Source organism: Gastrolobium bilobum, unplaced genomic scaffold (assembly GCF_033153095.1).
Source record: "Gastrolobium bilobum isolate Gb01-03AN ecotype WA unplaced genomic scaffold, APGP_CSIRO_Gbil_v1 utg3047, whole genome shotgun sequence".
Lineage (NCBI taxonomy): Eukaryota > Viridiplantae > Streptophyta > Magnoliopsida > Fabales > Fabaceae > Gastrolobium > Gastrolobium bilobum.
Genome location: NW_026895383.1, coordinates 46,398 through 71,672, shown reverse-complemented (window position 1 = coordinate 71,672; position 25,275 = coordinate 46,398). Strand labels below are relative to the sequence as shown.

Here is a 25,275-nt window from a genome sequence, read left to right as displayed (position 1 = left end):
AAAATATTATTTTTTTAAAATTTGTAAATTTTCCTGCTAAATATTAATTTTCAAAAATTTGAATAACGATTAAAGAAATAAAAAATTAAAAATATATTTTTAAATGAATAATTATTTAAAAAATATTTATTTAATTTGATATGAAAGCTAAAAAAAATGCATTACGAAATGAGAGAGACACGTCATTACACGAGAAAGACACGTCATTACATGAGAAAGAAAATGCTTGTATAGTTTATTTCACTCATAAAGAGAAAAATATTAAGGTGACGTTTGGTTGAGGATAAATTTTTTAAATACTAGGGAAATATAATTATTAGGGAAATGGTTGGAAAGTGAGTTTGGTAGGAAAATGTAAAAAAAGTTGTTTGGTTGACCGAAATATTACCAGGAAAATTTATTTAAATTTGCAAAATCTATGTTCGGGAGAAACTTCGCACCTATTTTTTCACTTTCTCAGTTATCTCAAAATACCACATCTCAAATGGTATTCTGTAACAGTGAATTTCATCCAAAAATCAACACAAAAGTCATTTCTCCATCTATCCTATTTGCCTAGTATTTTTTTCAAAAATCTGAACCAAACGTGATATTTTCTCATATCCACTTATATTTTCTCATCAATCCCAAAATAAATCTTCTACCAAACACTACCTAAATTTATTATATGAAGGTGAATAAATTATGTTTTAAACTTTTTACAATAAATATGAAAAAAAAGGCAGGATCTTCTTACATTGGTTTAAAAATAATAAATCTTAATCATATGATGTATAAAAATTAACAACTAAAATAAGTGTAAGACTTATTATTGGAAAACTGATGAGAGTTGATCATGTCCCATATTGTAAAAATACACGGCAATTATTTGACCAAACTTTATATTTGATTTAGATGTGACACAGTCCAAACCTTGTGTTTGATTAGATGGTAATATCAGTCGTTAATATGTTATTTCAAGTTATTAGTATTTTTGTTACTTGGATAACAGCATACATTGCTATATACTGCTCATTATCACTGTCGGTAGAAATTTATATTTTATAGGGTCAAACATTTTAAATTAATTGAAATCGCGATTTAAATTCATAAGTTACAATTAATTGATAATAACGTTAGATAAAGACTTCAAATGTAAATTGACCACCTAGTTAAAGTAAATGTATCAACCCAAAGTGAAAGGCCTAAGCATAAGTTTGATCTGAGTAAGGATCCGTTTGATTTGCTCAACAATACGGAGAGTTGGACTGGGCAGATCTACTTTCCCGTGATTGAGTTGAAAAAGAGTTGAAGAATAACAAATGATCAAGGCTAAAGGAGTGGACAAAAAATGACCTAATAACTCTGTCTCACGGTACAAGTTACCAAAGAAACCAAAGTTGTTCCATATTTAATATATTCATGAGCATGCTTACCAAGAATATTGTAGAATCTCCCAATGAAATTTCCATATGCCGGCAACAAGATGTTTTCCAGTGAAATAATGATTTGTTCCCTTAGTTGTTCATCAAAGACAAACCATGTAGACTGAACGTTGCATATTTCCTGGAAGTTCTTGTTGAACAAATTAAGTTTATCTTTTATTGATTCTGCTGCAACATTAGACACCACTAACTCGTTGCTCTCTAGCTTCAAAAAGTTTAGCACCTCATTCCATGACTTTCTTTGATAGAGTTCAAGGTTTTGTTTCACTTTTGCTTTACTCTTAAGTAATAACTGTTGTATATATTTCTCTAAATGTACTGGGCTTTTTTGACTCATTCATTTTATTGGGCTGATGTCTATTATATTAGTTGGAGGCCCTTTTTATCTCATGACTTGGATCAGCTTCTGTTACTATTGTTTGTTGTTACTAATCAATTAATGAAACGGTGACGTTTTACAATAAAAGGGTTTTATTAACCTTTTGTGATAGAGGCTGATACAAGACGCGTGATTTTTGGCTGATACACTGAATTAGTTTTTCTCTCTCTTGCTCTTGTCATGTTCTTGAAAAGCTCTTCGATTAGGGTTTTGTGAGAGTGAGAGATTGGTAAAATCTGGCTTGTAGAGTGAGTATCTCTACATGCTGTTTTGGAGAACCTTGTTCAGCTCAACAAGGCGATTCGTTTGATCGGTGCACAATCTTGTTTGGTGCTCATACGGTGGAGAGGGAAATCTTCAAGAAGGACTGGTGAAGCTCACGGTGGTTGGGCTTGGAGGTTCAGGAAGAGGAACAACGTTTTCTCTACTGTTTTGTGAAGATTGGTGATGTCTACTCCACTATTTGAGCTCTGATTTACTTTTGTTTACAGATCTGTTATGCTTGATGTTTTTATTCGTTTCAAGTTGTAGCTCTTGTTGATTCTGTTTTCTTTTATGGTTTTTCCATATGCTTATTTTTCTGTCATTGTATCAGTGTACCATAACTCTTTCTGTGATTCTTGATATCTGAATAAAGTGTGATATCAGAGGGTGTTTAACCCTCATTAGGCCCCAGGACGTAGGAAACTCACTAATACTGAGTTTCTGAACCTGTAAATGCTGGTGTTCTGTCTCTTTATTATTTCTTTAACCTTTCTTGTTATGCGAATCTGGTTATTGTTTGAGAAAAGAGTTCCCAAAATTACAACAATTGGTATCAAGAGCTTAGGTTCCATTTCTCTTTCTGTTATTTTCTTTGGTCTGTCATATCTTTCCCCCCTCTACCATTCGGTTTGCTTGCTCGGCTGTGGAGGTTCGGCAAGATGGGCATCACTAAGCTGGAGGTGGAGAAATTTGATGGGAGAAGTGATTTCAATATGTGGAAAATTAAGATGAAGGCTGTGTTGGTTCAGCAAAAATGTGAGGATGCAATAGGACCTGCAAAGGACCTACCTGAAAACCTGACACCAAAGGAAAGGAAGGACCTGCTATCCTTAGCTCATAGTCTCATAGTTGTCAATATTTCTGATAGTGTACTGCGTAGGGTTAGCAAGATCACTGACCCTCATGAGCTCTGGCTAAAGTTAGAGAGTCTGTATCAAACCAAGTCTGCCCCCAATAAAATGTTCTTGAAGGAAAGATTTTTTTCTTTCAAGATGGATCCTAGTAAGTGTCTAGAGGATAACCTAGATGAGTTCAATAGGTTAACTCTACAACTAGAGAATGCAGGGGCTGTTGTCTCTGAAGAGGATCAAATTCTGATCCTCTTGAATTCTCTTCCTGACTCCTATAGAGGGGTTAAGGATGCTATAAAATACAGTAAGGGGGACATGACCATAGATGAAATTACTGAGGCCTTGAGGGCTAGAGAAGTTGAAATAATTTCTCATAAAAAGCCCACTGCTGAAGGCCTCTATGTTAAAGGAAAGGGAAATAAGAAGGGAAAGTCAAACAATAAAAGGAAGGGGAACAACAATTCTGCTCCCCAAGGTAATCAAAGTGTCCAGGGAAATCAAGATAAGAGTAAAGGTCAACCACAAGCAAAGCTTGTGTGCTGGCACTGTCATAAAAAGGGCCACCTGAAGAGGAATTATCCTGAAAACCCAAGAAGTGTCCCCAAACAGCAAGGTAAAACAGAGTATGCAAATGTACTCACTGAATTTGACAGTGTTGAAGCACTGGTTCTGTCTAATAATACTTTTGAAACTGAATGGGTGATGGATTCTGGGTGTACATACCATATGACACCCAGAAAAGAGTGGCTTAGTGGGCTGGAGTTCCAAAGGGGTGGCAAAGTCTTAATGGGGAATGACCAAGTGTGTGAAATAAAAGGAGTGGGGTCTGTTATGTTCAAGATGAGTGATGGGAGCTGTAAAATTCTAAAGGAAGTTAGATTTGTTCCCACATTAAGGAGAAACTTGATCTCCTTAGGGATGCTTGACTCTAGTGGCCTTGAGTTTAGATGTAAGCAAGGGTCACTTGATATAGTCAAGGGATCACAAGTCCTCATGAGAGGAAAACTTGTGAATGGCCTCTATATATTAGAAGGCCAAGCTGTCACACAAGAAACCTGTGTGGCAGCTGCTAAGACTGATGAATCCATTCTCTAGCATAGGAGACTGGGACACATCAGTAATCAGGGGCTGTCTGAGCTGTACAAGCAAGGTATTATTAGCTCAAAAGGGGCAACTTGTGTGGAATTTTGTGAAAACTGCATTTTAGGAAAAACTCACAAGCTCCCCTTCTCTTCTGCTAACAATACCTCTAAGGCAGTATTGGAATATGTCCATTCAGACCTGTGGGGTTCTCCTAATATCCCCAGTTCTTTATCTGGATGTCACTATTTTATCTCAATAGTTGACTCGTATTCCAGAAGGGTCTGGACCTATTTTCTAAAACATAAGGATCAAGTTTTTGTTAGTTTTAAGGATTGGAAAATCCTGGTTGAGAATAAAACTGGAAAAAGGGTCAAAGTCCTTAGGACTGACAATGGGTTAGAATTTTGTAACAATCAGTTTGCTGATTTTTGCAAGGAGCATGGGATCCAAAGGCATATGACCTGTGCTGAAACACCCCAACAAAATGGGGTGGCTGAGAGGATGAATAGGACAATTTTGAATAAGGTGAGGTGCATGCTTGCTGAATCTGGCCTTAGCAAGGTTTTTTGGGCAGAGGCTGTTGCTACAACCACCTATGTTATAAATAGGTGCCCTTCCTCCACCATAGACTTTAAGACTCCAATGGAACTTTGGTCAAATAAGCCACCCAATTTAAGTCACCTAAAGCCTTTCGGGTGTCTTGCCTATATGCACATTAGGCAAGATAAATTGAGCCCTAGAGCCTTAAAGTCTGTCTTCATAGGTTATCCCCTTGGTGTAAAAGGCTACAAGCTTTGGCTTGTAGCTGAAAGGAAATGTGTGGTTAGTAGGGATGCCATTTTCAAAGAAAACATTTTCTACAAAGACATTATGAGTGAGTCCAGTTCTTCCCAACCACCTGGAACTTTGCAGTTTGAGGTGGAGCAAACTGCCATACCTGGGCAGCATGCTGATGGTGAGGAACTGATGGAATAGCCTGCTGTTCCTGGTCAACCAGAGCTTGAAACTGGTCCCCTTGATGAAGGTGGACAGGTTGAAGAGGGAAATGGTGGTCTTGGTGACTACTTGCTGTCACGAGACAGAGTTAGGAGGAATATTAGACCTCCTAGCAGGTTTGCACATGCTGATGTGGTAGCATATGCCTTACAAGTTGGGGATGTGCTTGAGTTGGATGAACCTGCTACATTTAAAGAGGCTATGGAGCTGGAATCCAAGGATGGTTGGCTGAAAGCCATGGATGAAGAAATGGACTCTTTAAAGAGAAACCAGACCTGGGTTTTGGTGGAGAGACCAAAGAAAAAGAGAGTAATTGGTTGTAAGTGGATTTATAAAAGAAAACCTGAAATACCAGAAGTGGAACCAGCAAGGTTCAAGGCTCGGGTTGTGGCAAAAGGGTACTCCCAGGTTGAAGGGATTGACTACAATGAGATCTTCTCACCTGTTGTCAAACATGTATCCATAAGGTTGATGTTATCTGCTGTTGCTATCTATGATTTAGAACTGGAGCAGCTTGATGTCAAGACTGCCTTCCTCCATGGCAATATTGATGAGCAAATCTATATGGAACAGCCTGAGGGCTTTGTAAAGAGGGGAACAGAAAACATGGTGTGCTTACTGAAGAGATCATTATATGGTCTCAAACAGGCACCCAGACAATGGTATAAACGTTTTGATGATTTTGTTTTGTCAAAAGGTTTTGTTAGAAGTAATTTTGATCATTGTGTTTATTTTAAAAATTTGCATGATGATTGTTACATTTATTTGTTGATATATGTAGATGATATGTTGATTGCATCTAAAAATTTAAGTGAAATAAATTCTGTTAAGAATATGCTAAACAAGGAATTTGAAATGAAATTTCTTGGACCAGCCAAGAGGATTCTTGGGATGGAAATTACAAGGACAAGGGAAGATAGACATCTATCACTATCCCAGTCTGAGTATGTGAAAAAGATTCTAAGAATCTTTGAGATGCATCAATCCAAGTCTGTTAGCACTCCATTAGGTGCTCATTTTAGGCTTAAAGCTGTCTCTGGAGATCTTTCTCCTGATGAGACACAATATATGTCATTTGTTCCCTATTCTAATGCTGTTGGCTGTTTAATGTATGCTATGATTGGCACAAGGCCAGACATAGCATATGGAGTTAGCATGATAAGCAGGTTTATGAGTAAACCTTGCAAAGAGCACTAGAGTGCAGTTAAATGGTTACTTAGATACTTAAATGGATCTATTGATTGCTGTTTAAATTTTTCTGCACTTGATTCAAATGATTTTAACATTGTTGGATATTGTGACTCTGATTATGCTGCTGATCTTGATAAACGTAGATCACTAACTGGTTTTGTGTTTACTGTGGGAGGTAATGTGGTGAGCTGAAAATGCAATCTTCAGCACATAGTGGCTTTATCAACAACAGAAGCTGAATATGTGGCATTGACTGAAGCTGTCAAGGAAGCCATATGGTTAAAAGGTATAGTAAGTGAGTTGGGTTTAGGTAAGAACCCACCAAAGGTAAATTGTGACTCACAAAGTGCTATCCATCTTTCTAAAAATTCTGCATTTCATGAAAGAACAAAACATATAGATGTTAGGCTTCATTTTATTAGGGAGATAATAGCTAGTGAACAAGTATCTGTTGAAAAGATTTCTGGCATTATTAATCCTGCTGATATTTTTACAAAACCTGTACCTGTTAGCAAATTTAGATATGCTCTAGGTTTGCTAAAAATTAAATCACCATAATCATGCATTGCATATGGGCCTATGGGTTAAATGCCTATACCAAATCTGGTATCTTTATACTTGTTCTGTTATATGTTTAGAAAAATAGGTGGAGTTTTGTTGTATATATTTCTCTAAATGTACTGGACTTTTTTGACTCATTCATTTTATTGGGCTGATGCTCTATTATATTAGTTGGAGGCCCTTTTTATCTCATGACTTGGATCAGCTTCTGTTACTATTGTTTGTTGTTACTAATCAATTAATGAAACGGTGACGTTTTACAATAAAAGGGTTTTATTAACCTTTTGTGACAGAGGCTGATACAAGACGCGTGATTTTTGGCTGATACACTGAATTAGTTTTTCTCTCTCTTGCTCTTGTCATGTTCTTGAAAAGCTCTTCGATTAGGGTTTTGTGAGAGTGAGAGATTGGTAAAATCTGGCTTGTAGAGTGAGTATCTCTACATGCTGTTTTGGAGAACCTTGTTCAGCTCAACAAGGCGATTCGTTTGATCGGTGCACAATCTTGTTTGGTGCTCATACGGTGGAGAGGGAAATCTTCAAGAAGGACTGGTGAAGCTCACGGTGGTTGGGCTTGGAGGTTCAGGAAGAGGAACAACGTTTTCTCTACTGTTTTGTGAAGATTGGTGATGTCTACTCCACTATTTGAGCTCTGATTTACTTTTGTTTACAGATCTGTTATGCTTGATGTTTTTATTCGTTTCAAGTTGTAGCTCTTGTTGATTCTGTTTTCTTTTATGGTTTCTCCATATGCTTATTTTTCTGTCATTGTATCAGTGTTCCATAACTCTTTCTGTGATTCTTGATATCTGAATAAAGTGTGATATCAGAGGGTGTTTAACCCTCATTAGGCCCCAGGACGTACGAAACTCACTAATACTGAGTTTCTGAACCTGTAAATGCTGGTGTTCTGTCTCTTTATTATTTCTTTAACCTTTCTTGTTATGCGAATCTGGTTATTGTTTGAGAAAAGAGTTCCCAAAATTACAACAATAACCAATCATTGCCCAAAATGGTTCCCAGCGCCCCCTCCTTTCCCTCCTGTTCTATGTAACTCCAATTATTCATCATGAAAAAATTGCGCAAAGCAGCATCCTTGTACTTACTCCTAGCTTCCAATTTTTCCTCTAACTGCTTCATTATCAAGTCAATTTGCTTAGAGAATGATAGATGATATTCATCTATCATGAAGTTATGGTCGGTGGGTCACAGCCAGTTCGGAGTTATCTTCAAGGTAATCCTTCACCTGCTCAAAAAGCATGTTTGCCACATTTGAATTGCTCTGCTGAAGTGCCCTCATACACAAGTCATGAGTTGTTGCAACATACTAGCAATATTAGCACTGGTCAGTTGTGGCGAATCAACTTCGATAACTATGGAGTGTTCATCTTGGAGTTCAAGAAGATCATTTTCTGGTGCAGCATCTAAGGAAGAATAATAAATAATAAGGGAATAACTGAAACATACTCCGACAATAGCTAACCATAATCTAATCTTCATGAATTGTATTATTAAAGCTCCTAGAAAAAATATATGAAAGATCAACTCCGAATCCACGTTGAGTTTGCCTTGACAAACTTAGGGACATTATAGAAAAGGCAGCACACGAAATCAAACTATATGCATCTGGTTTTCCATTCACTACTTTATCAAAGAAAAAGGAATAAATAGAGGTGATGGTCAAAACCAAAAATGACAAATGAGCTTTGGACAGAAGATTTTTGGAGTGTTGCAATATCTTTGCAAACAGAATCATGAGACAGTTTACAAAGAAAAAAAAAAAAAAAAGAATCATGAGACAGATGAATAAACTGAAAACACAATAAAGAAATATCTTCAAAAAATTCCACTCTCCGAATAAATGATTGAAGGAGGAGCTGAGAGCATAGCAGAGCAGTCCAAGAACTGCTGATGCAAAACCCACAAATCTCCATACCTCAGGCTGCATCAGCAATCTCCGGATTTGGATAGCCATAGGCATCTTCTCTCTAAAGTGAGTAAAATTTGCTGTCACAGAGATACAAAGAGAGACCCTTTTAGGCTTAGGATGAAAATCCGTCCCCTTTTTTTTTTTAAGGTGAAGTTTCAAGGAAGGAACTAAGGGGGCGTTTGGTTGAGAAGAAATTTTATGAATAATAGGGAAATATTATACATAGGAAAATTGTTGGAAAGTGAGATAGGTAGAAAAATGTAAAAAAAAGTTGTTTGGTTGAGAAAAATTTTACCGGAGAAATTAAGTAACTTTTATGAAATCTATGTTTGGTTGAAGGTAAAATATAGATGGAAAAACAAGTTGGTATTACCAAAATAACCTTGTTTTTTAAAAAGCAAATACTGGGACATTAACACAGAAGCAAATACTGAAATATATGAGAGCGAAGGAACAACTAACAAAAAAACATCAGATGTTCCCACGCTCCTCTTATTGGTGCAAATTATTACAGAAGATTTAAAACAATCCCAACGCTTCAAAACTTTATACACGAACAAAAGAATTTTTTGCCATATATATCACCCCGAGTAAAAATAAAAAATTCAGAATTTGTTTTTACAATAAATTCTATGAATGACTGGATTTAGAGGTAATGGACTTGAGCGAGCAAGGGTTATGTCAATGAGAACTTCTGGTTGGCACAATATCCCTGCAGAAGAAGATGCTGTAAAATTGCTCGAAACTAGTCCAAGTCTCACCACCAGCCCTTGATAGAGGTGGTAGCTATAGGACGTTCCTTTCTTGTATTAACATTTCATGTATAATGATTGAAGGCTCTGAGATTCAAAACCAATTATAATTCAATTATTTGCTCCGCCGAGCACTCATGTAATATTCACTGTGTACGCGCTCGTCTCCATAGCAAGCAACGACCCCAAAAGGGAACTGAGTGAGGAACAGAAGCAGCAACAGAGAACCCAAACCGACAGAGACAGCGACGGAGGGTACGCTCGTCATTAGCGGTCTTGCCTATAGACACCATTTACCTAGCTAACATACAATACCATATGTCAAGAGGGGTTCTGTTAGCCGGCTTTCTCATTCATTTAGATGTCCATGTTGTTTCGCTTGCAATCTCATTTAGGTAGCAAAATATTCAGAATCCCTAAACCAAACAAAGCAACCCAATTATTCCACTTCCCACTTACCCATTTATCTCAACATTTTTCCCCAACCAAACACACCCTAAAAGTTTAAACTCAAGGAGTTTAAATTTTTTTTTACCGGGAATTACAATTTTCTTGGAAAATGAATTTATGAGAATGTTATAAAAAATTATTTGATAGGCCAAAATATTTCAAAAAATATTAGGTTAATTTTTCTGATATTATGTTTGGCTGATTATAAAATATTAATGAGAATGTGTACCAAATTTACAAAATTAACCTTCATCGTTCATCTTGTTTATTTCAGCAACGTTTTGTTTATTCAGAACGTCGATGAGGTGAGAGTCATTGAGGATGATGGTAGTGGCTCGACGACAATGAGTTGGAGGATAGAACCATCTTTGCTAAATCGGACCCTGTCGACCTTGCCCTTCTTCACGTTATCTAACGCCAAAGCTTGAGGCTGAGGCTTCTTGTTCTTGAAGATTTTTTTTTGGCGTTTGAAAATAAATAATGTGATTTAGTTGTTTCCGGGGATTTTGCTTTCAACAAAGTTCGAAGAAAGCAAAACGTTGGTGGCAAAGATAACTACACAGGGTATTTTTGTCTGAATAATTTGCGAACATTTTCCCAGCATGTGAGGTTTCTAAAATAACAGTTGTGGGGTGTGATTACTGGATGAGATTTTTGTTCACATCTTAAAATCTCGATAAAGCAAGATTCATGAAAAAAAAATTACTCTTCCTTTTTCCAAACATGAAAAATATAACATTCTCAATTGCAATTTTCCACGATTCTAAAATTTTGCCTTGTATCAAACACTCCTAAAACGTATGAAAAGTTTGACTAAATTCAATTGTCTTTCGTATGCAAATTAATCCAGTTCAATCATTTAAAATATTAAAACTATAAAATTTGTGCAAGCGTGTGTGAATTGTCTTTTCTAAAATAGCATTTTAGTTTAAAAATAATAATTTGATAAGACCTGTTTCAAAAAAATGATTCTAAAAATTATAATTATTTTTTAATTTTTATACTAAAATTTAGAGTATATGTCTAATTTTTTTATATTTTGTGTTTTGACTTTTAATTTTTAAAATAAAAAAAACACAAAAAATACATATTTTATTAACTATTCTACAACACAATTTTTTTGAAAAAAAAATAACAATCAAACATGCCCTAAAACGTCTATAAGATGTTTTTTTAATATCTATTCTAAAAACTAAAAACATAATATTATTATTTTTAGAACAATTTTCATAAAACACTCCACGACAAATGAATTTTTTTATTGGTTCTTAAATTTAAAAACTGTTTTCAGAAACAACCCTCAAACAACATGACTTGATGATCTTCTTATTACTTGGATGTAAACAATAGGTGAATTATTTGTATTGTACAAGAAACTACCAGTTCAATTTTATTTTATTTTTTTCGTGGTTGAAGGATTCCTTATGATGTAAAAACAAGACTTTTTTTTGGAACTGTAAAGACAAGAGTTTGATTTGTCATAGCATCCCCGTACTTTTCCACGCATTTATTGAGAAATATTCGGGTGGTCCATGATCACAAAAATAGCTACTACCCTTTGAAAAATATGGGATATGGATAAAAATATAAATGATAGAAAGGGATAAAATGAAAAAAAAATTGTATACATTTCCAAAGGGGGACAACCCAAATATTTCTCGCATTTATTATAGTAGATACTTGTTAGCAGCAGTTTGTAGACTTGTCCTTATCTAGTCTGATTGATTAAGATTTCAACGATATTCGCATCTAAACTGATTTTCTTTTGTTTATTAAATCACTACGAAACGAGATATAGACGGACAACGCCTATGGGCCAAGCTACGGGCAAATAAAGCATCGCCACCACCTACTGGATTTGGATAGCATTAATGAAATATGCAATCAGCAAATGCCAGCTGCTAATATAGTAATATTAGATGTTGGATTGAAATTAAGAATAGGAAATAAGGATTAAAACCTAGTTGCTTCGTTTTAAAGCATGCACGACTAGTCAAGAACGTGCTTGACTATATCCATGAGTTGCCATTTGCCAGTAAATACGGATGGAATGCTACCGGCATGAGTGACGGTAAGGGTTCAATGATGAAATCAATTTTAACCAAATATGAATGTCGTAATTGTGAGTTGGTATTCCTCATTTGCCATGGTCTAATAAAGAAAATACTAACTCATCTATATAGTAATTGTAGATACACTACTAAATGCACGAAACTCGCCAACTTGCCAGTCAAATAAGATTGCTTGTTGGGACCCTCACTAATTTCCCAAACATCGCCATCCCTCTTGCTGTGATGCATTTGATTTGAGTTTAAGGTGGTTTGATTCTAAGGTATATTCCTAACTCTGTTTTTTATTTTTATTTATTTATTTATATTTTTTGTCTTCTCCACGAGCTCCTGACATGACGTAATGAAGTTACCGGGAAAATAAATAAAGAGTTACTCTTCACTGTACAAATGTGGAATTTATCTTTAATTTGCTCTTCTTATCTGTTGTCGATGATACTTGTAAATTATTTTATTTATTTATTGGGGGTAATAATTTCAATATTTTGTTGGTTATAGACTTGTTAGCGGAACTTATAAGATTATATATATTACAATTTGGATAGAGATCATAAGTTCAATCTTTATAGACTAACGAATAATAATTTAACTATTTTTTAATTATTATTATAATTCTAAATTCATTTTGCACTATTAGTTAAGTTTATTTCTGAATTGGCTCTTTCAAGTCGGAATTTTCACCAAGTGGATATATAAAAAAATTAAATTCTAGAAGCCCCAACGAGTTGGAAAAGGACCATTGCCGCACAATTAATTCAAGAATGGTGCTCAACTAGAAAGCACCGATAAGTGTTTTTGTTTTTAAAATTGTCCGTCGAATATGTGTTGGACACAGGATCAACACTCCGATATGTGTTTTTGACAGACAATTAGTTTTTTTTTTATATGCGATCAACGTTTTGACACCTATCTGATAAGTTTTTTTTAAGTCTAAATTTTATTTTATTAACTAAAAGTGAAAAAATAATTTATAAGTCAATTTTTTTCTTTTATGAAATTTGACATAAAAAATTAACAAGGTATGAAAAATTATTTTTGCTTTATATTTATGATATAGAATTTGAATATTTAATTGATTATATAATTTATTATGGACTGTTATATATATTAAATATAAATTATATTATATATATTAAAAAAATTATTTAATATTAAAATATGGTATTTTTTAGAATTATCATCTTGACATGTCATGTTGTGTAGTGTATTATGTGCGGTGTGAGCGCCGGTGCTTACTCAAATTTTTTTTTTTTTGAAGAATGTTGCATCTAGTAAACCAAACATCAAAATGAGAAAAGGGAAAAGGAAAAGGAAAAGGAAATTCCGTTCTCTTTCCCTGAAAATCGCCTTAATTAGGTTTAAAACAAGCTTCGAGGTAGCTTCACATGTCATAATCCAGACCACGTGTTATGTTTTCTCAAAATGTTGAATTATCCTCTTTCCATGAAAATGATAAACTCTTTGAAACAAATCTTCGAGATAATAGACATTTGCACCAAAATAACCCAACTAGAACGATGATATAATCTCTCTCCTCATCAATGGAAATTACTTCGCAGTTGATGAACACTCCCAAACCTAACCCTTGCTTCATGGTTATACCTTCCACACGATACATCTGGCACGACCTCTTTCCATCTTAGTTAAAACCTTTAATTGTTGCCTTTCCTCTTGTTAAACCTTCAAAAAGAAATGTCCGCACCATTCCGAAATCTGACAACTCAGGCGAAGTTATGGAGAATAGTGGGATTAGTGTCAAGTGTCATTGGGATGCTGTGTTACGCGTGGAGCCTATCTTCAAAAAATGTGGATGGAAAGTATCACGTTTTGAAGATCTCTCTTTACGGTGTGGTGAGTTTCACAATCATCTGTGTTATGTTATTTGCAAGGAAAGTGCGGTTCTCAAATAATTTCCTGTTGGTAGCTCTTGTGGAAGTTTTTGCTTTGATGCTAACCTCTTTATACAACTTCTTCAGTGATAAAGACTTAGATAAAACACTTGATGTATTTAGCTTAATTTCTAACGGGTCATTTGCTTTGGTGTTATTGAGTATAATGAAGCAAATTGACCTTCCGTTTGAAGCGGAACTGCTTAATTTTTATCTTGGATGTCTTGTGACACAACTCATGAACATCAACTTGGGACTCGTTTTGGTTGGAGCAGCTTACTGTTATTTTCTCAACGTTCTTCGCTCCTATTCAGATATCGAACTAGAGATTGGAACTGCTAGTCATGAAGAGCATGTGGCTATTCAAATTGATACTGGTAAGGGAGAAGAAAGAGAAGCTGACACAGATCACACAAGCCAACTCTATTTGCTTCTGGGAATTGAGATAAAAAATGAGGAGACAGTTATGTATCCTCATGACTTTGAAGCCAAACTTATGGAGGCAATGGCTTCGGGTTTTGTGAAGGAGCACTGCTACCATGTTTTCTGCTGTTGGCGAAGACAAGTCTTGGAGGAGGAGTTGTTGTTAAAGGACCTAAAGAGCATCGAAGAGGTTCACATGATGCCATTGAAACATCTCAAAGATGAAGTTGGACGCTGGATTAAAGCTTCCAAGGATGCTTTCGGGGAATTGTTTCCTAACGAACAACATCTCTGCAATCGTGTCTTTGAGTTCTCTCCTTTTGCTGATCGCTCTTTCATGGAGGTTTGTCATGAACCCAGCATTCTTCTACTGAATTTCTTCGCTAATGCCGTGGCTAGTACAAGCCGTTCACCACAGCGTTTGTTCATAATGCTTTTCGTGTTTGAGACACTGAATGAACTCTTACCTAACTTGGAGTCAATGTTCTCAGGTAAAGAAGGTTGTGTGGTTCTCAATGAGGCAAATAGAATCTGTAAAAGGTTAAGAGAAGCAATAAGAGGAGTTTTCTTGGAGATGGAAAATCTGATTCGTCAAGACCCGGCAAAGGTGGTTGTTTCCGGTGGTGGGCTTCATCCAACTAACCGCTATGTGATGAACTACCTCTTTGTTGCTTGTGATTGTTGGAAGACCCTTGAGCTTGCTTTTAACGATGAAGGGTCACTTCCTTGTTCTTCATTGTCTCTCCAGGTGACTCAAGTTTTGGAGTTGTTGGAGAGCAATTTGAAAGCCAACTCCAAGATCTACAAAGACTCTTCCATGAGCTCTATCTTCATGATGAACAATTGGATGTACATGGTTCACAAGGTGAAAAAGTGTGAGCTAGGAAAAGTGTTGGGTGATGAATGGATCCAGAAACACATAGTGAAAATGCGGCAATATCTTGTACACTACCAGAGAAGCTCATGGGACCAGATACATGGTATGTTGAATATAGACAATAATGAGTCACTGGCACATGATGAATCTGCAGTGTCATGGAAAGAAAAGCTCGAGCTTTTTAAGAGGAAATTTGAGGAGATATGTCTGAATCAGTCTACATGGGTTGTCATTGATGACCACCTAAGAGAAGTCATGAAAAGTTCATTGAAGAAAAACTTGTTGCCGGCGTTTGAAAATTTCATCGCAAGATTCCAAAATGCAATAAATCCTCGAGAAAATATGGATATGCATGAGGAGTTTGGGGCCCAAGGTGTTGCGACTCATATAGACAAGCTGTTCCAGGGAAAAGATGAGCACAGAAACCCCAGGTACGTCGCTGAATTTTCAAGGCTTGTTTTTTTATTTTTATTTTTATTTTTTTAGTAAGTCAAGGCTTGTTTTTATGTCAGTGATAATTGCAATCACATATAGTAGGTTAAGTGGTTAATCAAACAAACAGATGAATAGACCTATTGTATTGCGGAATCAAATTTATTGTCTAGAATCATTTCTCCAGTCGTCTCCCTCAAGCATTAAATTCTTTTTGTCATATTTCGGGATCAAATTTAATATTGTCTATAATATTCATTCCTCAAATCTTTATATTTATTACCATTCATTTAATATGAAAAAATGTTAACATCACATATTGGAGAGAGGTGGAAGAGTGGTTTGCAAATAGCATCTGTTCATCCCAAAAATCATATATATAATAAAGAGAGAATTCCTATATGTGAATTACGATCAGTGCTAGTACTTTCCCAAAAATAAGTGTTCTACTGATTCTTTCTTAATTTAGGTTGAAATGTATCTATAGGACTGAATTTTGGTATGTTGCAGAACTATTCAGCCAACATGGAACGTAGTCCTGCGCAGTACACAAGATTTTTATGAATGGAGGAAGTGCGCTGAGAAGACAATCGTTAATTCTTCATACCCAAGGTAATCGTTAGGTTCTTTATTCTTTTTCCTTTCACGGAATACAATATTATTCATTTTATTTTTTTTGGAAACTACAATATTTTTCATTTAATATTTTTATAGGGTTTTTTTTTTTTTTTTGATTACATATTTTTATAACGAGGAAAATGAGAACATTTTATATTTTTATAATTACATACATGGAACGTAATAAGCTAATTAAATTTAACTTCGGGAAAGGTACAAAAATTCTCCTATGATATTCATTTGAATCACATGATCTCTTATGCTTTTTTTTAACCACTTGCATCCTTGTGTTTTTTTTTTTCATCCAAGTCCCTACTTAACATGTAAAAATTGGATGAATTTGCCTATTCTACCCTTTATATCATCCTTTCTCAAGACTTGCAGGGATTCTAACAATACAATCAAAATTTCTTTCATAATTCAGTTTTTGAAAAAATTTATGAAGTGCCACGTAACTGGTGATAGGAACATAAAAAACAATTGCAATGAGATTATAACCAAAGTAAATTTTATTAAAAATAAAACTTACAAAAAGAGCGCTTTTTCAAAAAATTTAAATTATGAAATGTAAATTTCCATTCTCTTTCTATCTATGGTTCTCTCCTCCCCCATCGCTTGTTGTGCAAAATTTCAAATTATTATTTTGTTATTTACTTCTTGAGCTGTAGGATGAATGTGAGTATACAATTGTTCTTGTTGTGCCTTTCAATGCTTGCAAGGTAAAGGACCTACTGTTAAATTTTTAAATGAGATGATGAGGTCGACTAATTGTTACTTTAATTTGATTTTGTGATGCTTGTTTAATTGCTCTTAGTTTGTTTGATATTATGCCTGAACCACTAGATCCCTTTTCAAATATGCTTGATAATGACATTTACTATTAGCCTCTTGTTGGTATTTGAGTGGAGATTAGAATAGGAGATCATACTTTGTTTTTATTGTTAAAGAATGTGTGCTATGATGACATTATGGCTTGTTGCCTCATTGCCAAATGAGAAGATAACAAAGTGGTGTAAAATAAGTAGGATTATTTGTTTAGAGCCTGCACCTTGGTAATCCATGAAAAAATAGAGAAGGTAAAGGAAGTTTATAAATTTTGTCTTAGACTGAAGAAATTTTGTATGGTAAAAAATTATTGCAAAGCTTGGGGAAGAAGATGACACAAGCTAGCTCAAGTATATCTTTGGAAAAAGAGTAGAATAGTCATATTAATTAGAAACTTTAACACTGTTAAGGAGGGATTTGGATGAAAAAAACATAGGGGATTAAATGATAAAAAATAAAAGCATGAGGGGTAAGTGATTCAATGGAAAATCATATTAGGAATTTGAATTTTACCCTTTAACATTTATACAATAATTTTAAGGCCAAAATCCGAGTCATCAATTGAGTGTTTGTCAAATTGATTATAAATAATTTTGCAGAAAAGTATTCCTGCAGTTAATGCAGATAAGTTATCTGCATTTACTCCCAAAACGACGTCGTTTTGGAATTGAAATATTAAAAAATTATAATTATAAAGACTATAATAACACTGAAATAAATTAAAATTACAAAAATACCATGATTTTTGTCCCAAAATGACGTCTTATTAGGCTTACTGCAGATAACTTATTTGCAGTAACTGCAGAAAATACGAACTCATAATTTTAATTACAAAAGTTTTAAAGTAAAGTGATTTATGTTTAGAAACTTTTATCTTAATTGTAGCCAAATATCCATTTAGGTACAAACTTAATTTTAATTTGCTAAAATCAAATATAAATTTATTTAACAAAATCACATTTCAAATTTATGGATATGAGTAAGTGTGATCATGGACACTTTGATATTATATATAAAGAATCAATTCAACCTAGAAGCTAGTTATTAAGTGAAAGTCTATTAACATGGGTTTTATATTATATGTAAGATTGGAATTTAAGCCATTATGATTCATTTACTGGTGAGAGGTTTAGATAATTTGCATGAGGTTATAGGTTTGAATATATATATCACCATTGTATCCAATAAGTAAGATTGAGATTTCAATATCAATCTAGCAATAAACAAATTGAATATAGAGAATATGGATATTCAAATCGATATTCTCAGGTATATTATATTCTATGTAAAAATAGCCTAAAGAACATCATTGAATGCGTTAATTTCTAAAAAGGATAAAATGCTAAAATCATAAAATATGCTGAAATAAATAAAATACTATGTTGATTATTGAAAAGAAAAATAATTGAATTAATTTAGAAAAAAAGCAACAATATTAGGATATAAGTATTGATAAGAAAATAATTAATCAAATAATAGTGATAATATAACCTGCATTAAAAAGATAACTAATTAATGGGTAATTTTTGAGTTGGTAATGTTTATGTTTTATATATGATCCATACAATAACGACTTACAATGCACGTGTTTGACAGAAAATACTACAGATGCATCTGCAGGAATGATCAAGGTTGTCGAGCAAGAAAACACGTCCAACAAATACAAGAGAATCCAAAGCTGTACATGACTAACTACTCCGGCTTCCATACATGCAGTGTGCTCTATATGCTTCACAATGCTCCGTAAATGCCTAACAAAACTGATACTCAGGGAAACATTTATTTTTCATTGCGACTCGACAGCTGTAATATAAAACTAGAATATTCCAACTCTTGTAATGCCACTAGACAACTTTGCTATTTTTTATTTTATTTTTTATTTTTTTGTATATATTCAGTGTATATTAAATGTGTGAATACGATGCTCCTATATCAAATTTATATTAAACATTTTATTGTGAATACGATGCACCAGACAACATTTGTTTTTTTATTTTTATTTATTTGAGTTCATACTTCATACAACAAATATTACATGCTATCAAGACTTCTCATTTATCAAATGATACTTAGTCAGAGTTTTCAACCATCCAAGCCTATGTAAATTTTGAGGTTGGTATTTTGCAGCTAAAGTCAGTATTATTAATGTTTGTCACATATTCAACTACTCTATTACCAGCATTCACCCAAGAATTGATATCATCTTATTATTGTCCTGCTATACCTTCACAAAACAATAAACAGAATGATGATATATATCCAACCCGATCGCGACGTGACCGCGAAAACTATTGAATGATTAAAACAATAGAGTCGTCATCAAGGTTTATTTAAAAAAACATTGGAAAAACCTTTTATTAAAGAAACTGGTGTTTGACAAACAGATATGGATTCAGGAGTCGATTACGAGTAGGGAAAGTATCAGCACCCTATACTATGGATGGCAAAAACGAGCCAACCCGTCGGGTTGGCTCGCAACCCATCCTAAATGAGTCGGGTTGGGTTGGCCTAAATGAGCTGCCAATCCGACTCAACCCGACCCGATACAACCCAGACCCAAACGAGCCAGCCCGCGGGTCAAACGGGCCAGCTCGCGGGTTGTGTATTTTTTTTAATTAAAAAAATAATAATAATATGACTGTATTAAAAAAATAATAATAACAAGAAAGATGAAAGCTTACATTTTGAACTTATAAATAATTAGCTTTTCCAATTAGAAACTTATAAATTTTATTAAGAATAGGGTAGCATTTTGGTCCATTTGTATGTTTATTGCTGTCAAGTATTTTTTTTTTTTTTTACCGTTTGATTCTATTTAGCTTAATTTTGATCAGTGGAAGATGAAAGCTTACATTTTGAACTTTAAACTTGTTTAGTACAAGTCCATAAATAAGACTAGTTCCACAAAAATTAATTTTTTTGAGCCAACTCGCGAGCCAAATTTCGAGCTAATCCACGAGCTTTTTTTGAGCCAACCCGCGAGCTTTTTTTCGAGCCAACCCGCGAGCCAACCCTAACCCGGCTCGGGTCGGGCTGGGTTGAGTTTTCTGGCTCGTTTATTTTTTCGGGTCAAACCTAACCCTACCTTATACCGTCTGTTAAAAAGGCGGTTACCTTGTATTAATTGTGCGAATTATTGATAACATTTTAAATATTTATTTCACCCAAAAAATTAAATAAGAATGATTGTTGGAAAAGAAAACTAACTTTGAAAATTTATTTTTGTGCTTGACGGAAAGAGTCCCCCTCCGACGTATCCCTCGGTGCAATAGGGAACTCAAAGCTACGTCGTTCTGTAAAAAATATTTGAGTGTTGATTGATTTTAATTTTGAAAGTAGTTTTAATTTGAAAGTTTTAGATTTGATGGTTTCGGACTATCAAACTGTCACAGTTAAAATAATCTGAAATGATAATTGTAGGATTAACAAGTTGTCTCAACTCAGCTAATTCTTTTAGAAAATTTATTATTTTCATTGTTATAAACTTTTACGATAAAAATAAATTTTGAATCACCGAGCTGTCACGGCTAAAATGAGTCAAAATAAATATGTGGGGTTAACAAGCCGTCATGGCTCAGCCACTCTCATTTCAATTGATATCAAATTAATTTTTTATTCCTTATTTTCTAAATTAACAAAAAAAAACTATGATTGTTTATTCACTTATTATTACTAAACGATTTAAAATCATCAGACTATCCCAAAACAAAATGATTATAAAAATAATGAGATTAATAAGCCGACTCACGGCTAAATTGATCCCTCATTTGCTATTAGTGTAATTTTAATTACCATTTTTTAATTAACGCCACTCCACCATTTTAAGGTAATAATTAAGGGAAAAATGTGTATAATTTTGAAGGATGTAAAGTTGTGTCATTTTAAGAGAGAGAAAGAGATAGATAAAGGAGGAGAGAGAGTTGACAAAAAAAATAATGTTGTGGGTCCCACCTCTTTGTGAGAGTGAAAGAATGTAAGTTATGTAATTTAAAAGTATAGACATTTTTCCCAATAATTAAATAAGTGAATCGTTAATGTCCCATGAATACTCTTTGAACATCAAAGTCTATTTAGGCTAAAGAAAATCAAATATTCTGAGTACACCAAAACAACTTAATCAGATATGCAGTCACGTCCTTAAATTTTTTTTTGGTTCATTTTAAATTCATAAAAAATAATGACCAATACAGGAGTTTGCGTGTAAAAATAATTTTAATATACACAAAGACGTATTATTCTTGATAGGTAACGTGCAAATCATATCCATAAAAAGGGTCAAATAACTAAATAATAAATAAATATTAAAAACATGATGAACTAGGAGCAAATATAAGAACATGAAGATATGCAGCAAATGATGTGATAAACCAGTAAACTAGTGTCCAAAGACAAATGGTACTAGCATAGTAAACTAGTATGATAAATTAATAAGGGTTAATCTTTTCTCATTTTACATGAGAAAAGATTCTCATGTTACACATACAATCAAAAGGTGGGTCCCATATTTATTCTTTTGTCTTTTTACTTTTTTGTGGACCCCACTTATACATTTTTTATGTTTAAACCCAAAGTGCCATACGTAAATGTCTGCAAAATCTGCATCCTAATCACAAACCGCCAAAAAGTTTCAACGTCTCAAATTCCTATTTTTATTTCTCATACTATTCCCGTGAATTCAAATGACTTAGCAGAGACAGAGGTATCTTGAATCTTTGTATATTCAGATTAATCTATTATTATTATTTTATTTTTCCATCTAATCTATTCATTGTAAGTGTCGAACCAAACACAAAAAAATCATTTTATTTGATGCATACCTGAGAGTCTTTAATCAAACAGACTTAATAGGTGTTATGTTGAGATATATAAAACCATTAATGTAGCCTCACCCAACAGCTTAAGCTTTTGGGTTGAATTGATTCTTTACATGGTATCAAAGCCTCGTGTCCCGGGTTCGATCCTTGCCGCCACCCACTTACTTTCAAGTGGAATTTCTTTGTTCGCACGGGTAGGTGGGCCTGTGCATTGTCCACCCTTCAAGCCCAGTGGGCTCTCGTGTGAGGGGGTGTGTTGAGATATATAAAAATATTAATGTAGCCTCAACCAACAGCTTAAGCTTTTGGGTTAAATTGGTTCTTTACATGTTACTCCTCGGTGAAAGACCCCTCCAACCTCTAATAGCACAAAGGCCACTCGACGACGATGACAAGATGATATGGGGGCTTTCGATGAAGCACAATAGTGGATGGTCTTTCAGTGATAGTTCTAAGTAATGGCAAACAGTGTCAGACGTCTTCTGTCTCTTGTCAGCCCTTCTTGGTTGATGATGGTTTTTTAACTGGTTTGGTTATGTATCCCCCTATCTTCTTTTTTCTGTTTTCTTTCTCTTTTTCTATTTTCTAACTCACAGAGTTTTTCCACACCTTTCCTTTAGAACTTGCTCACTACTATCTCTAGGGATGTGCAAAATGTCCAAAAGAACTAAACCGATCCATAACCAAACCGCTCCACATTTTAAAAACCGGTTATTTTTAAAATTCGGTTTCAAATGAAACTGCATTTTATTTTATAAACGTTATTTACCAAACCATAAAAATAATTGGCTATCCATAGTTATTCATAACCAAACTATTTTACAATTAAAGAACAAATAAGTATTATCTTTTATCCTTAGTATTAAGATGTGAAAATTACATAAATATAAATCATTTTTAAATGTAACATTATTAGAAAAGTCTCAAATACTAACAAAATTTATCAAAGAAAAATATTTCGTCAAAAGTTTGACAAAAATCATATTACGTAAAAAATAGAGACGAATTTTTTTTTCGTTGAAACTAAAGACGGAACAAGATTTTGTCATAATCACTGACATAAATTTTTTAGGGACAAAATATTTCAGTCAAAATTCTTGATAGAATCTAAATTCCTTCGAAACTTTCAACAGAAACAATTCTATCGATCTTTTCAACGAAAAATAATTCTGTAAAAAAATTTGACGAAACACATTTCTATAAAAAAAAAATTGACAGAAAATAATTTCGTCAAATTTTTTTACAAAAAATATTTCCGTCCAAATTTTCGACGAAAAATATTTCCAGCAAAATTTTCAACAAAACGCATTTACAGCGAAAATTTTCACCAAAAATATTTACGTAAAAAATTTTGACGAAAAATACTTTCAGCAAAATTTTCAACAAAACACATTTACAACGATAATTTTGACCAAAAATATTTACGTAAAAAATTTTGACGAAAAATATTTTCAGCAAAATTTTCAACAAAACACATTTATAGCGAAAATTGTTACCAAAAATATATACGTAGCGATAATTTTGACCAATAATATTTACGTAAAAATTTTTGACGAAAAATACTTTAAGCAAAATTTACAACAAAACACATTTACAACGAAAATTGTGACAAAAAAAAATAAAAAATAAAAAAATAGTGGACCCTACTACTTTTATCTCTATTATATGAGATAACATGAGATAATTATTTCCAAAAAAAAAATACTTTCCTAAGCGACCTACTACACAGTGACATTGGTACAATTAAGTGAATTAACTATGTATTATTGAAAATACTGAGTTTTTCATAATAAAAATAATAACACAATTACTGGTGGCAAATTAGTAAAATTGCTACTCCATAAAGTAATAAGGAAGTATTCCTTTCCAACTCCATTCTAGAATACTCGCTACAGATGCTGAATTTTTTTTAACTTCTTCCCCAAATTGAATGGCACCATTAATGGACAACTTGAGCCCCTCTTCTCTCTTTTTCTTTTTATTGCATTGTGCAACAATTTTAGGCATAATTTCTTCTCAAAATCACAGCTCAATAAAACCAAGCCAAAACCTATTCAATCCTTTATGGATTCATTACTTTTAAAAAGAGGATTTAAACCAAAATTCCGAACGAGTTACTATACTTCCATCAATGGCAATATGAAAAAATAGGTTCCTTGATTGAAATGGTAAAATTTCATTCAGAAAATTCAAATAATTTTGAAGACACTAGGTTTAAAAATAAAATTCAATAAAAAGAAAACTATTTTCACGGACATGCATTCACGATCTCTATTCATAGAGATCAATAGAAACAAAAACAAGATTCACAATTCCTGATGGTCATTCAATTCACAATTTCGTTATGGTCATTTAAAAAAAAATACAATAATGATATAACAAAGACATTATCTTTGTTATATATTTGATTCAAATATCATAACAATCAAGAATCAAGAGAGCTGAAAGACAAAATAAATTAAATCCCAAAACTATCATATCAGATAAAACATAATTGAGTTCTAAATTATATAATTTAGGCTTTGATACCAAATATAAGAATTTTCAAAATAGGATTATATAATTTTAGAACACCAAAAGATTTAGGCTTACTTGTTGAAGACATGATTCTTGATTTTTTGAAGACTTCTTGTTTCCTCTAATGCTCTTGCAATGGAAAGACTAGGATCTTCCTATGTAATTCACACCACTCCCTGATCACAACCGTCGATGGGACAAGTTGTGGAGTAACGATTTTCTAACATATTGTGAATGCAGAGGGACCTAGCCAAACTTATTAACCCTAGTACTCTTCTCATCATGGGCCTATGAGTTAGGCCTACACTGTTATCCACGCTAATCAGTTTACAGATATCCAAGCCCAAATAAAAAGATCACTTAATTAAATGGGCTTTATACTGCACTCCTATATGGATCATGACTTAGCTCATTTTTTATTAAAATAAGAAAAACTACAATTGATTGAAGCCCACAATGATTATAAAATTTCTAATAGAATACACATACACCTGCCATTGATACTGACTTGAGCGTCAGAGTGTCATTGCAGGTACCTCCAGTCAGGTTCACAGCGCCGAAGGAGAACCAAGGTCCTATCGTCATCATCAACATCTACCAACCCAAAAGACAGATTATCCAAAAACCTTCTCACTTTTTTTTTTGATAACAAAATCCTTCTCACTTCAACTGTGTGTGATTTAGTCTGATACAATTTGACCAGCCCATATTGCATTTGGTCTGATCATAATTATAAAAACATCTTAATTTCTGTCCTTAAATGATATTATTGTGAGCTCAATAAAAATAACATACCTATATTTATTACAGAAAAAACCAATCCATAAATAATAAATGAGATAGGAATTCGGTCCTTTTCTTTTTCATGAATTGCGTCCAACAACTTATGCCAATAATTGTCACATGATATTTTAATGCTATCCTTTCGTCA

General features: G+C 33.7%; 1 protein-coding gene across 3 annotated transcripts; it reads left to right on the top strand.

Annotated features, from left to right (window-relative positions):
* The first annotated feature begins 13,312 nt into the window (after nucleotides 1-13,312).
* Nucleotides 13,313-18,960, top strand: LOC133308452 (exocyst complex component EXO70B1-like). 3 transcript variants are annotated; one of them, XM_061509094.1, is made up of 4 exons: nucleotides 13,313-13,800; nucleotides 14,153-15,569; nucleotides 16,081-16,182; nucleotides 18,610-18,960. In XM_061509094.1, exons 1-4 carry the CDS (start codon nucleotides 13,683-13,685, stop codon nucleotides 18,758-18,760), a joined length of 1,788 nt encoding a protein of 595 aa, XP_061365078.1. In that variant the 5' UTR covers nucleotides 13,313-13,682; the 3' UTR covers nucleotides 18,761-18,960. The 3 variants fall into 3 exon arrangements, with proteins under 3 accessions (XP_061365078.1, XP_061365070.1, XP_061365061.1); XM_061509086.1 differs by having other exon boundaries at nucleotides 13,313-15,569; nucleotides 18,622-18,960; XM_061509077.1 differs by having other exon boundaries at nucleotides 13,313-15,569.
* Nucleotides 18,961-25,275: the final 6,315 nt, after the last annotated feature.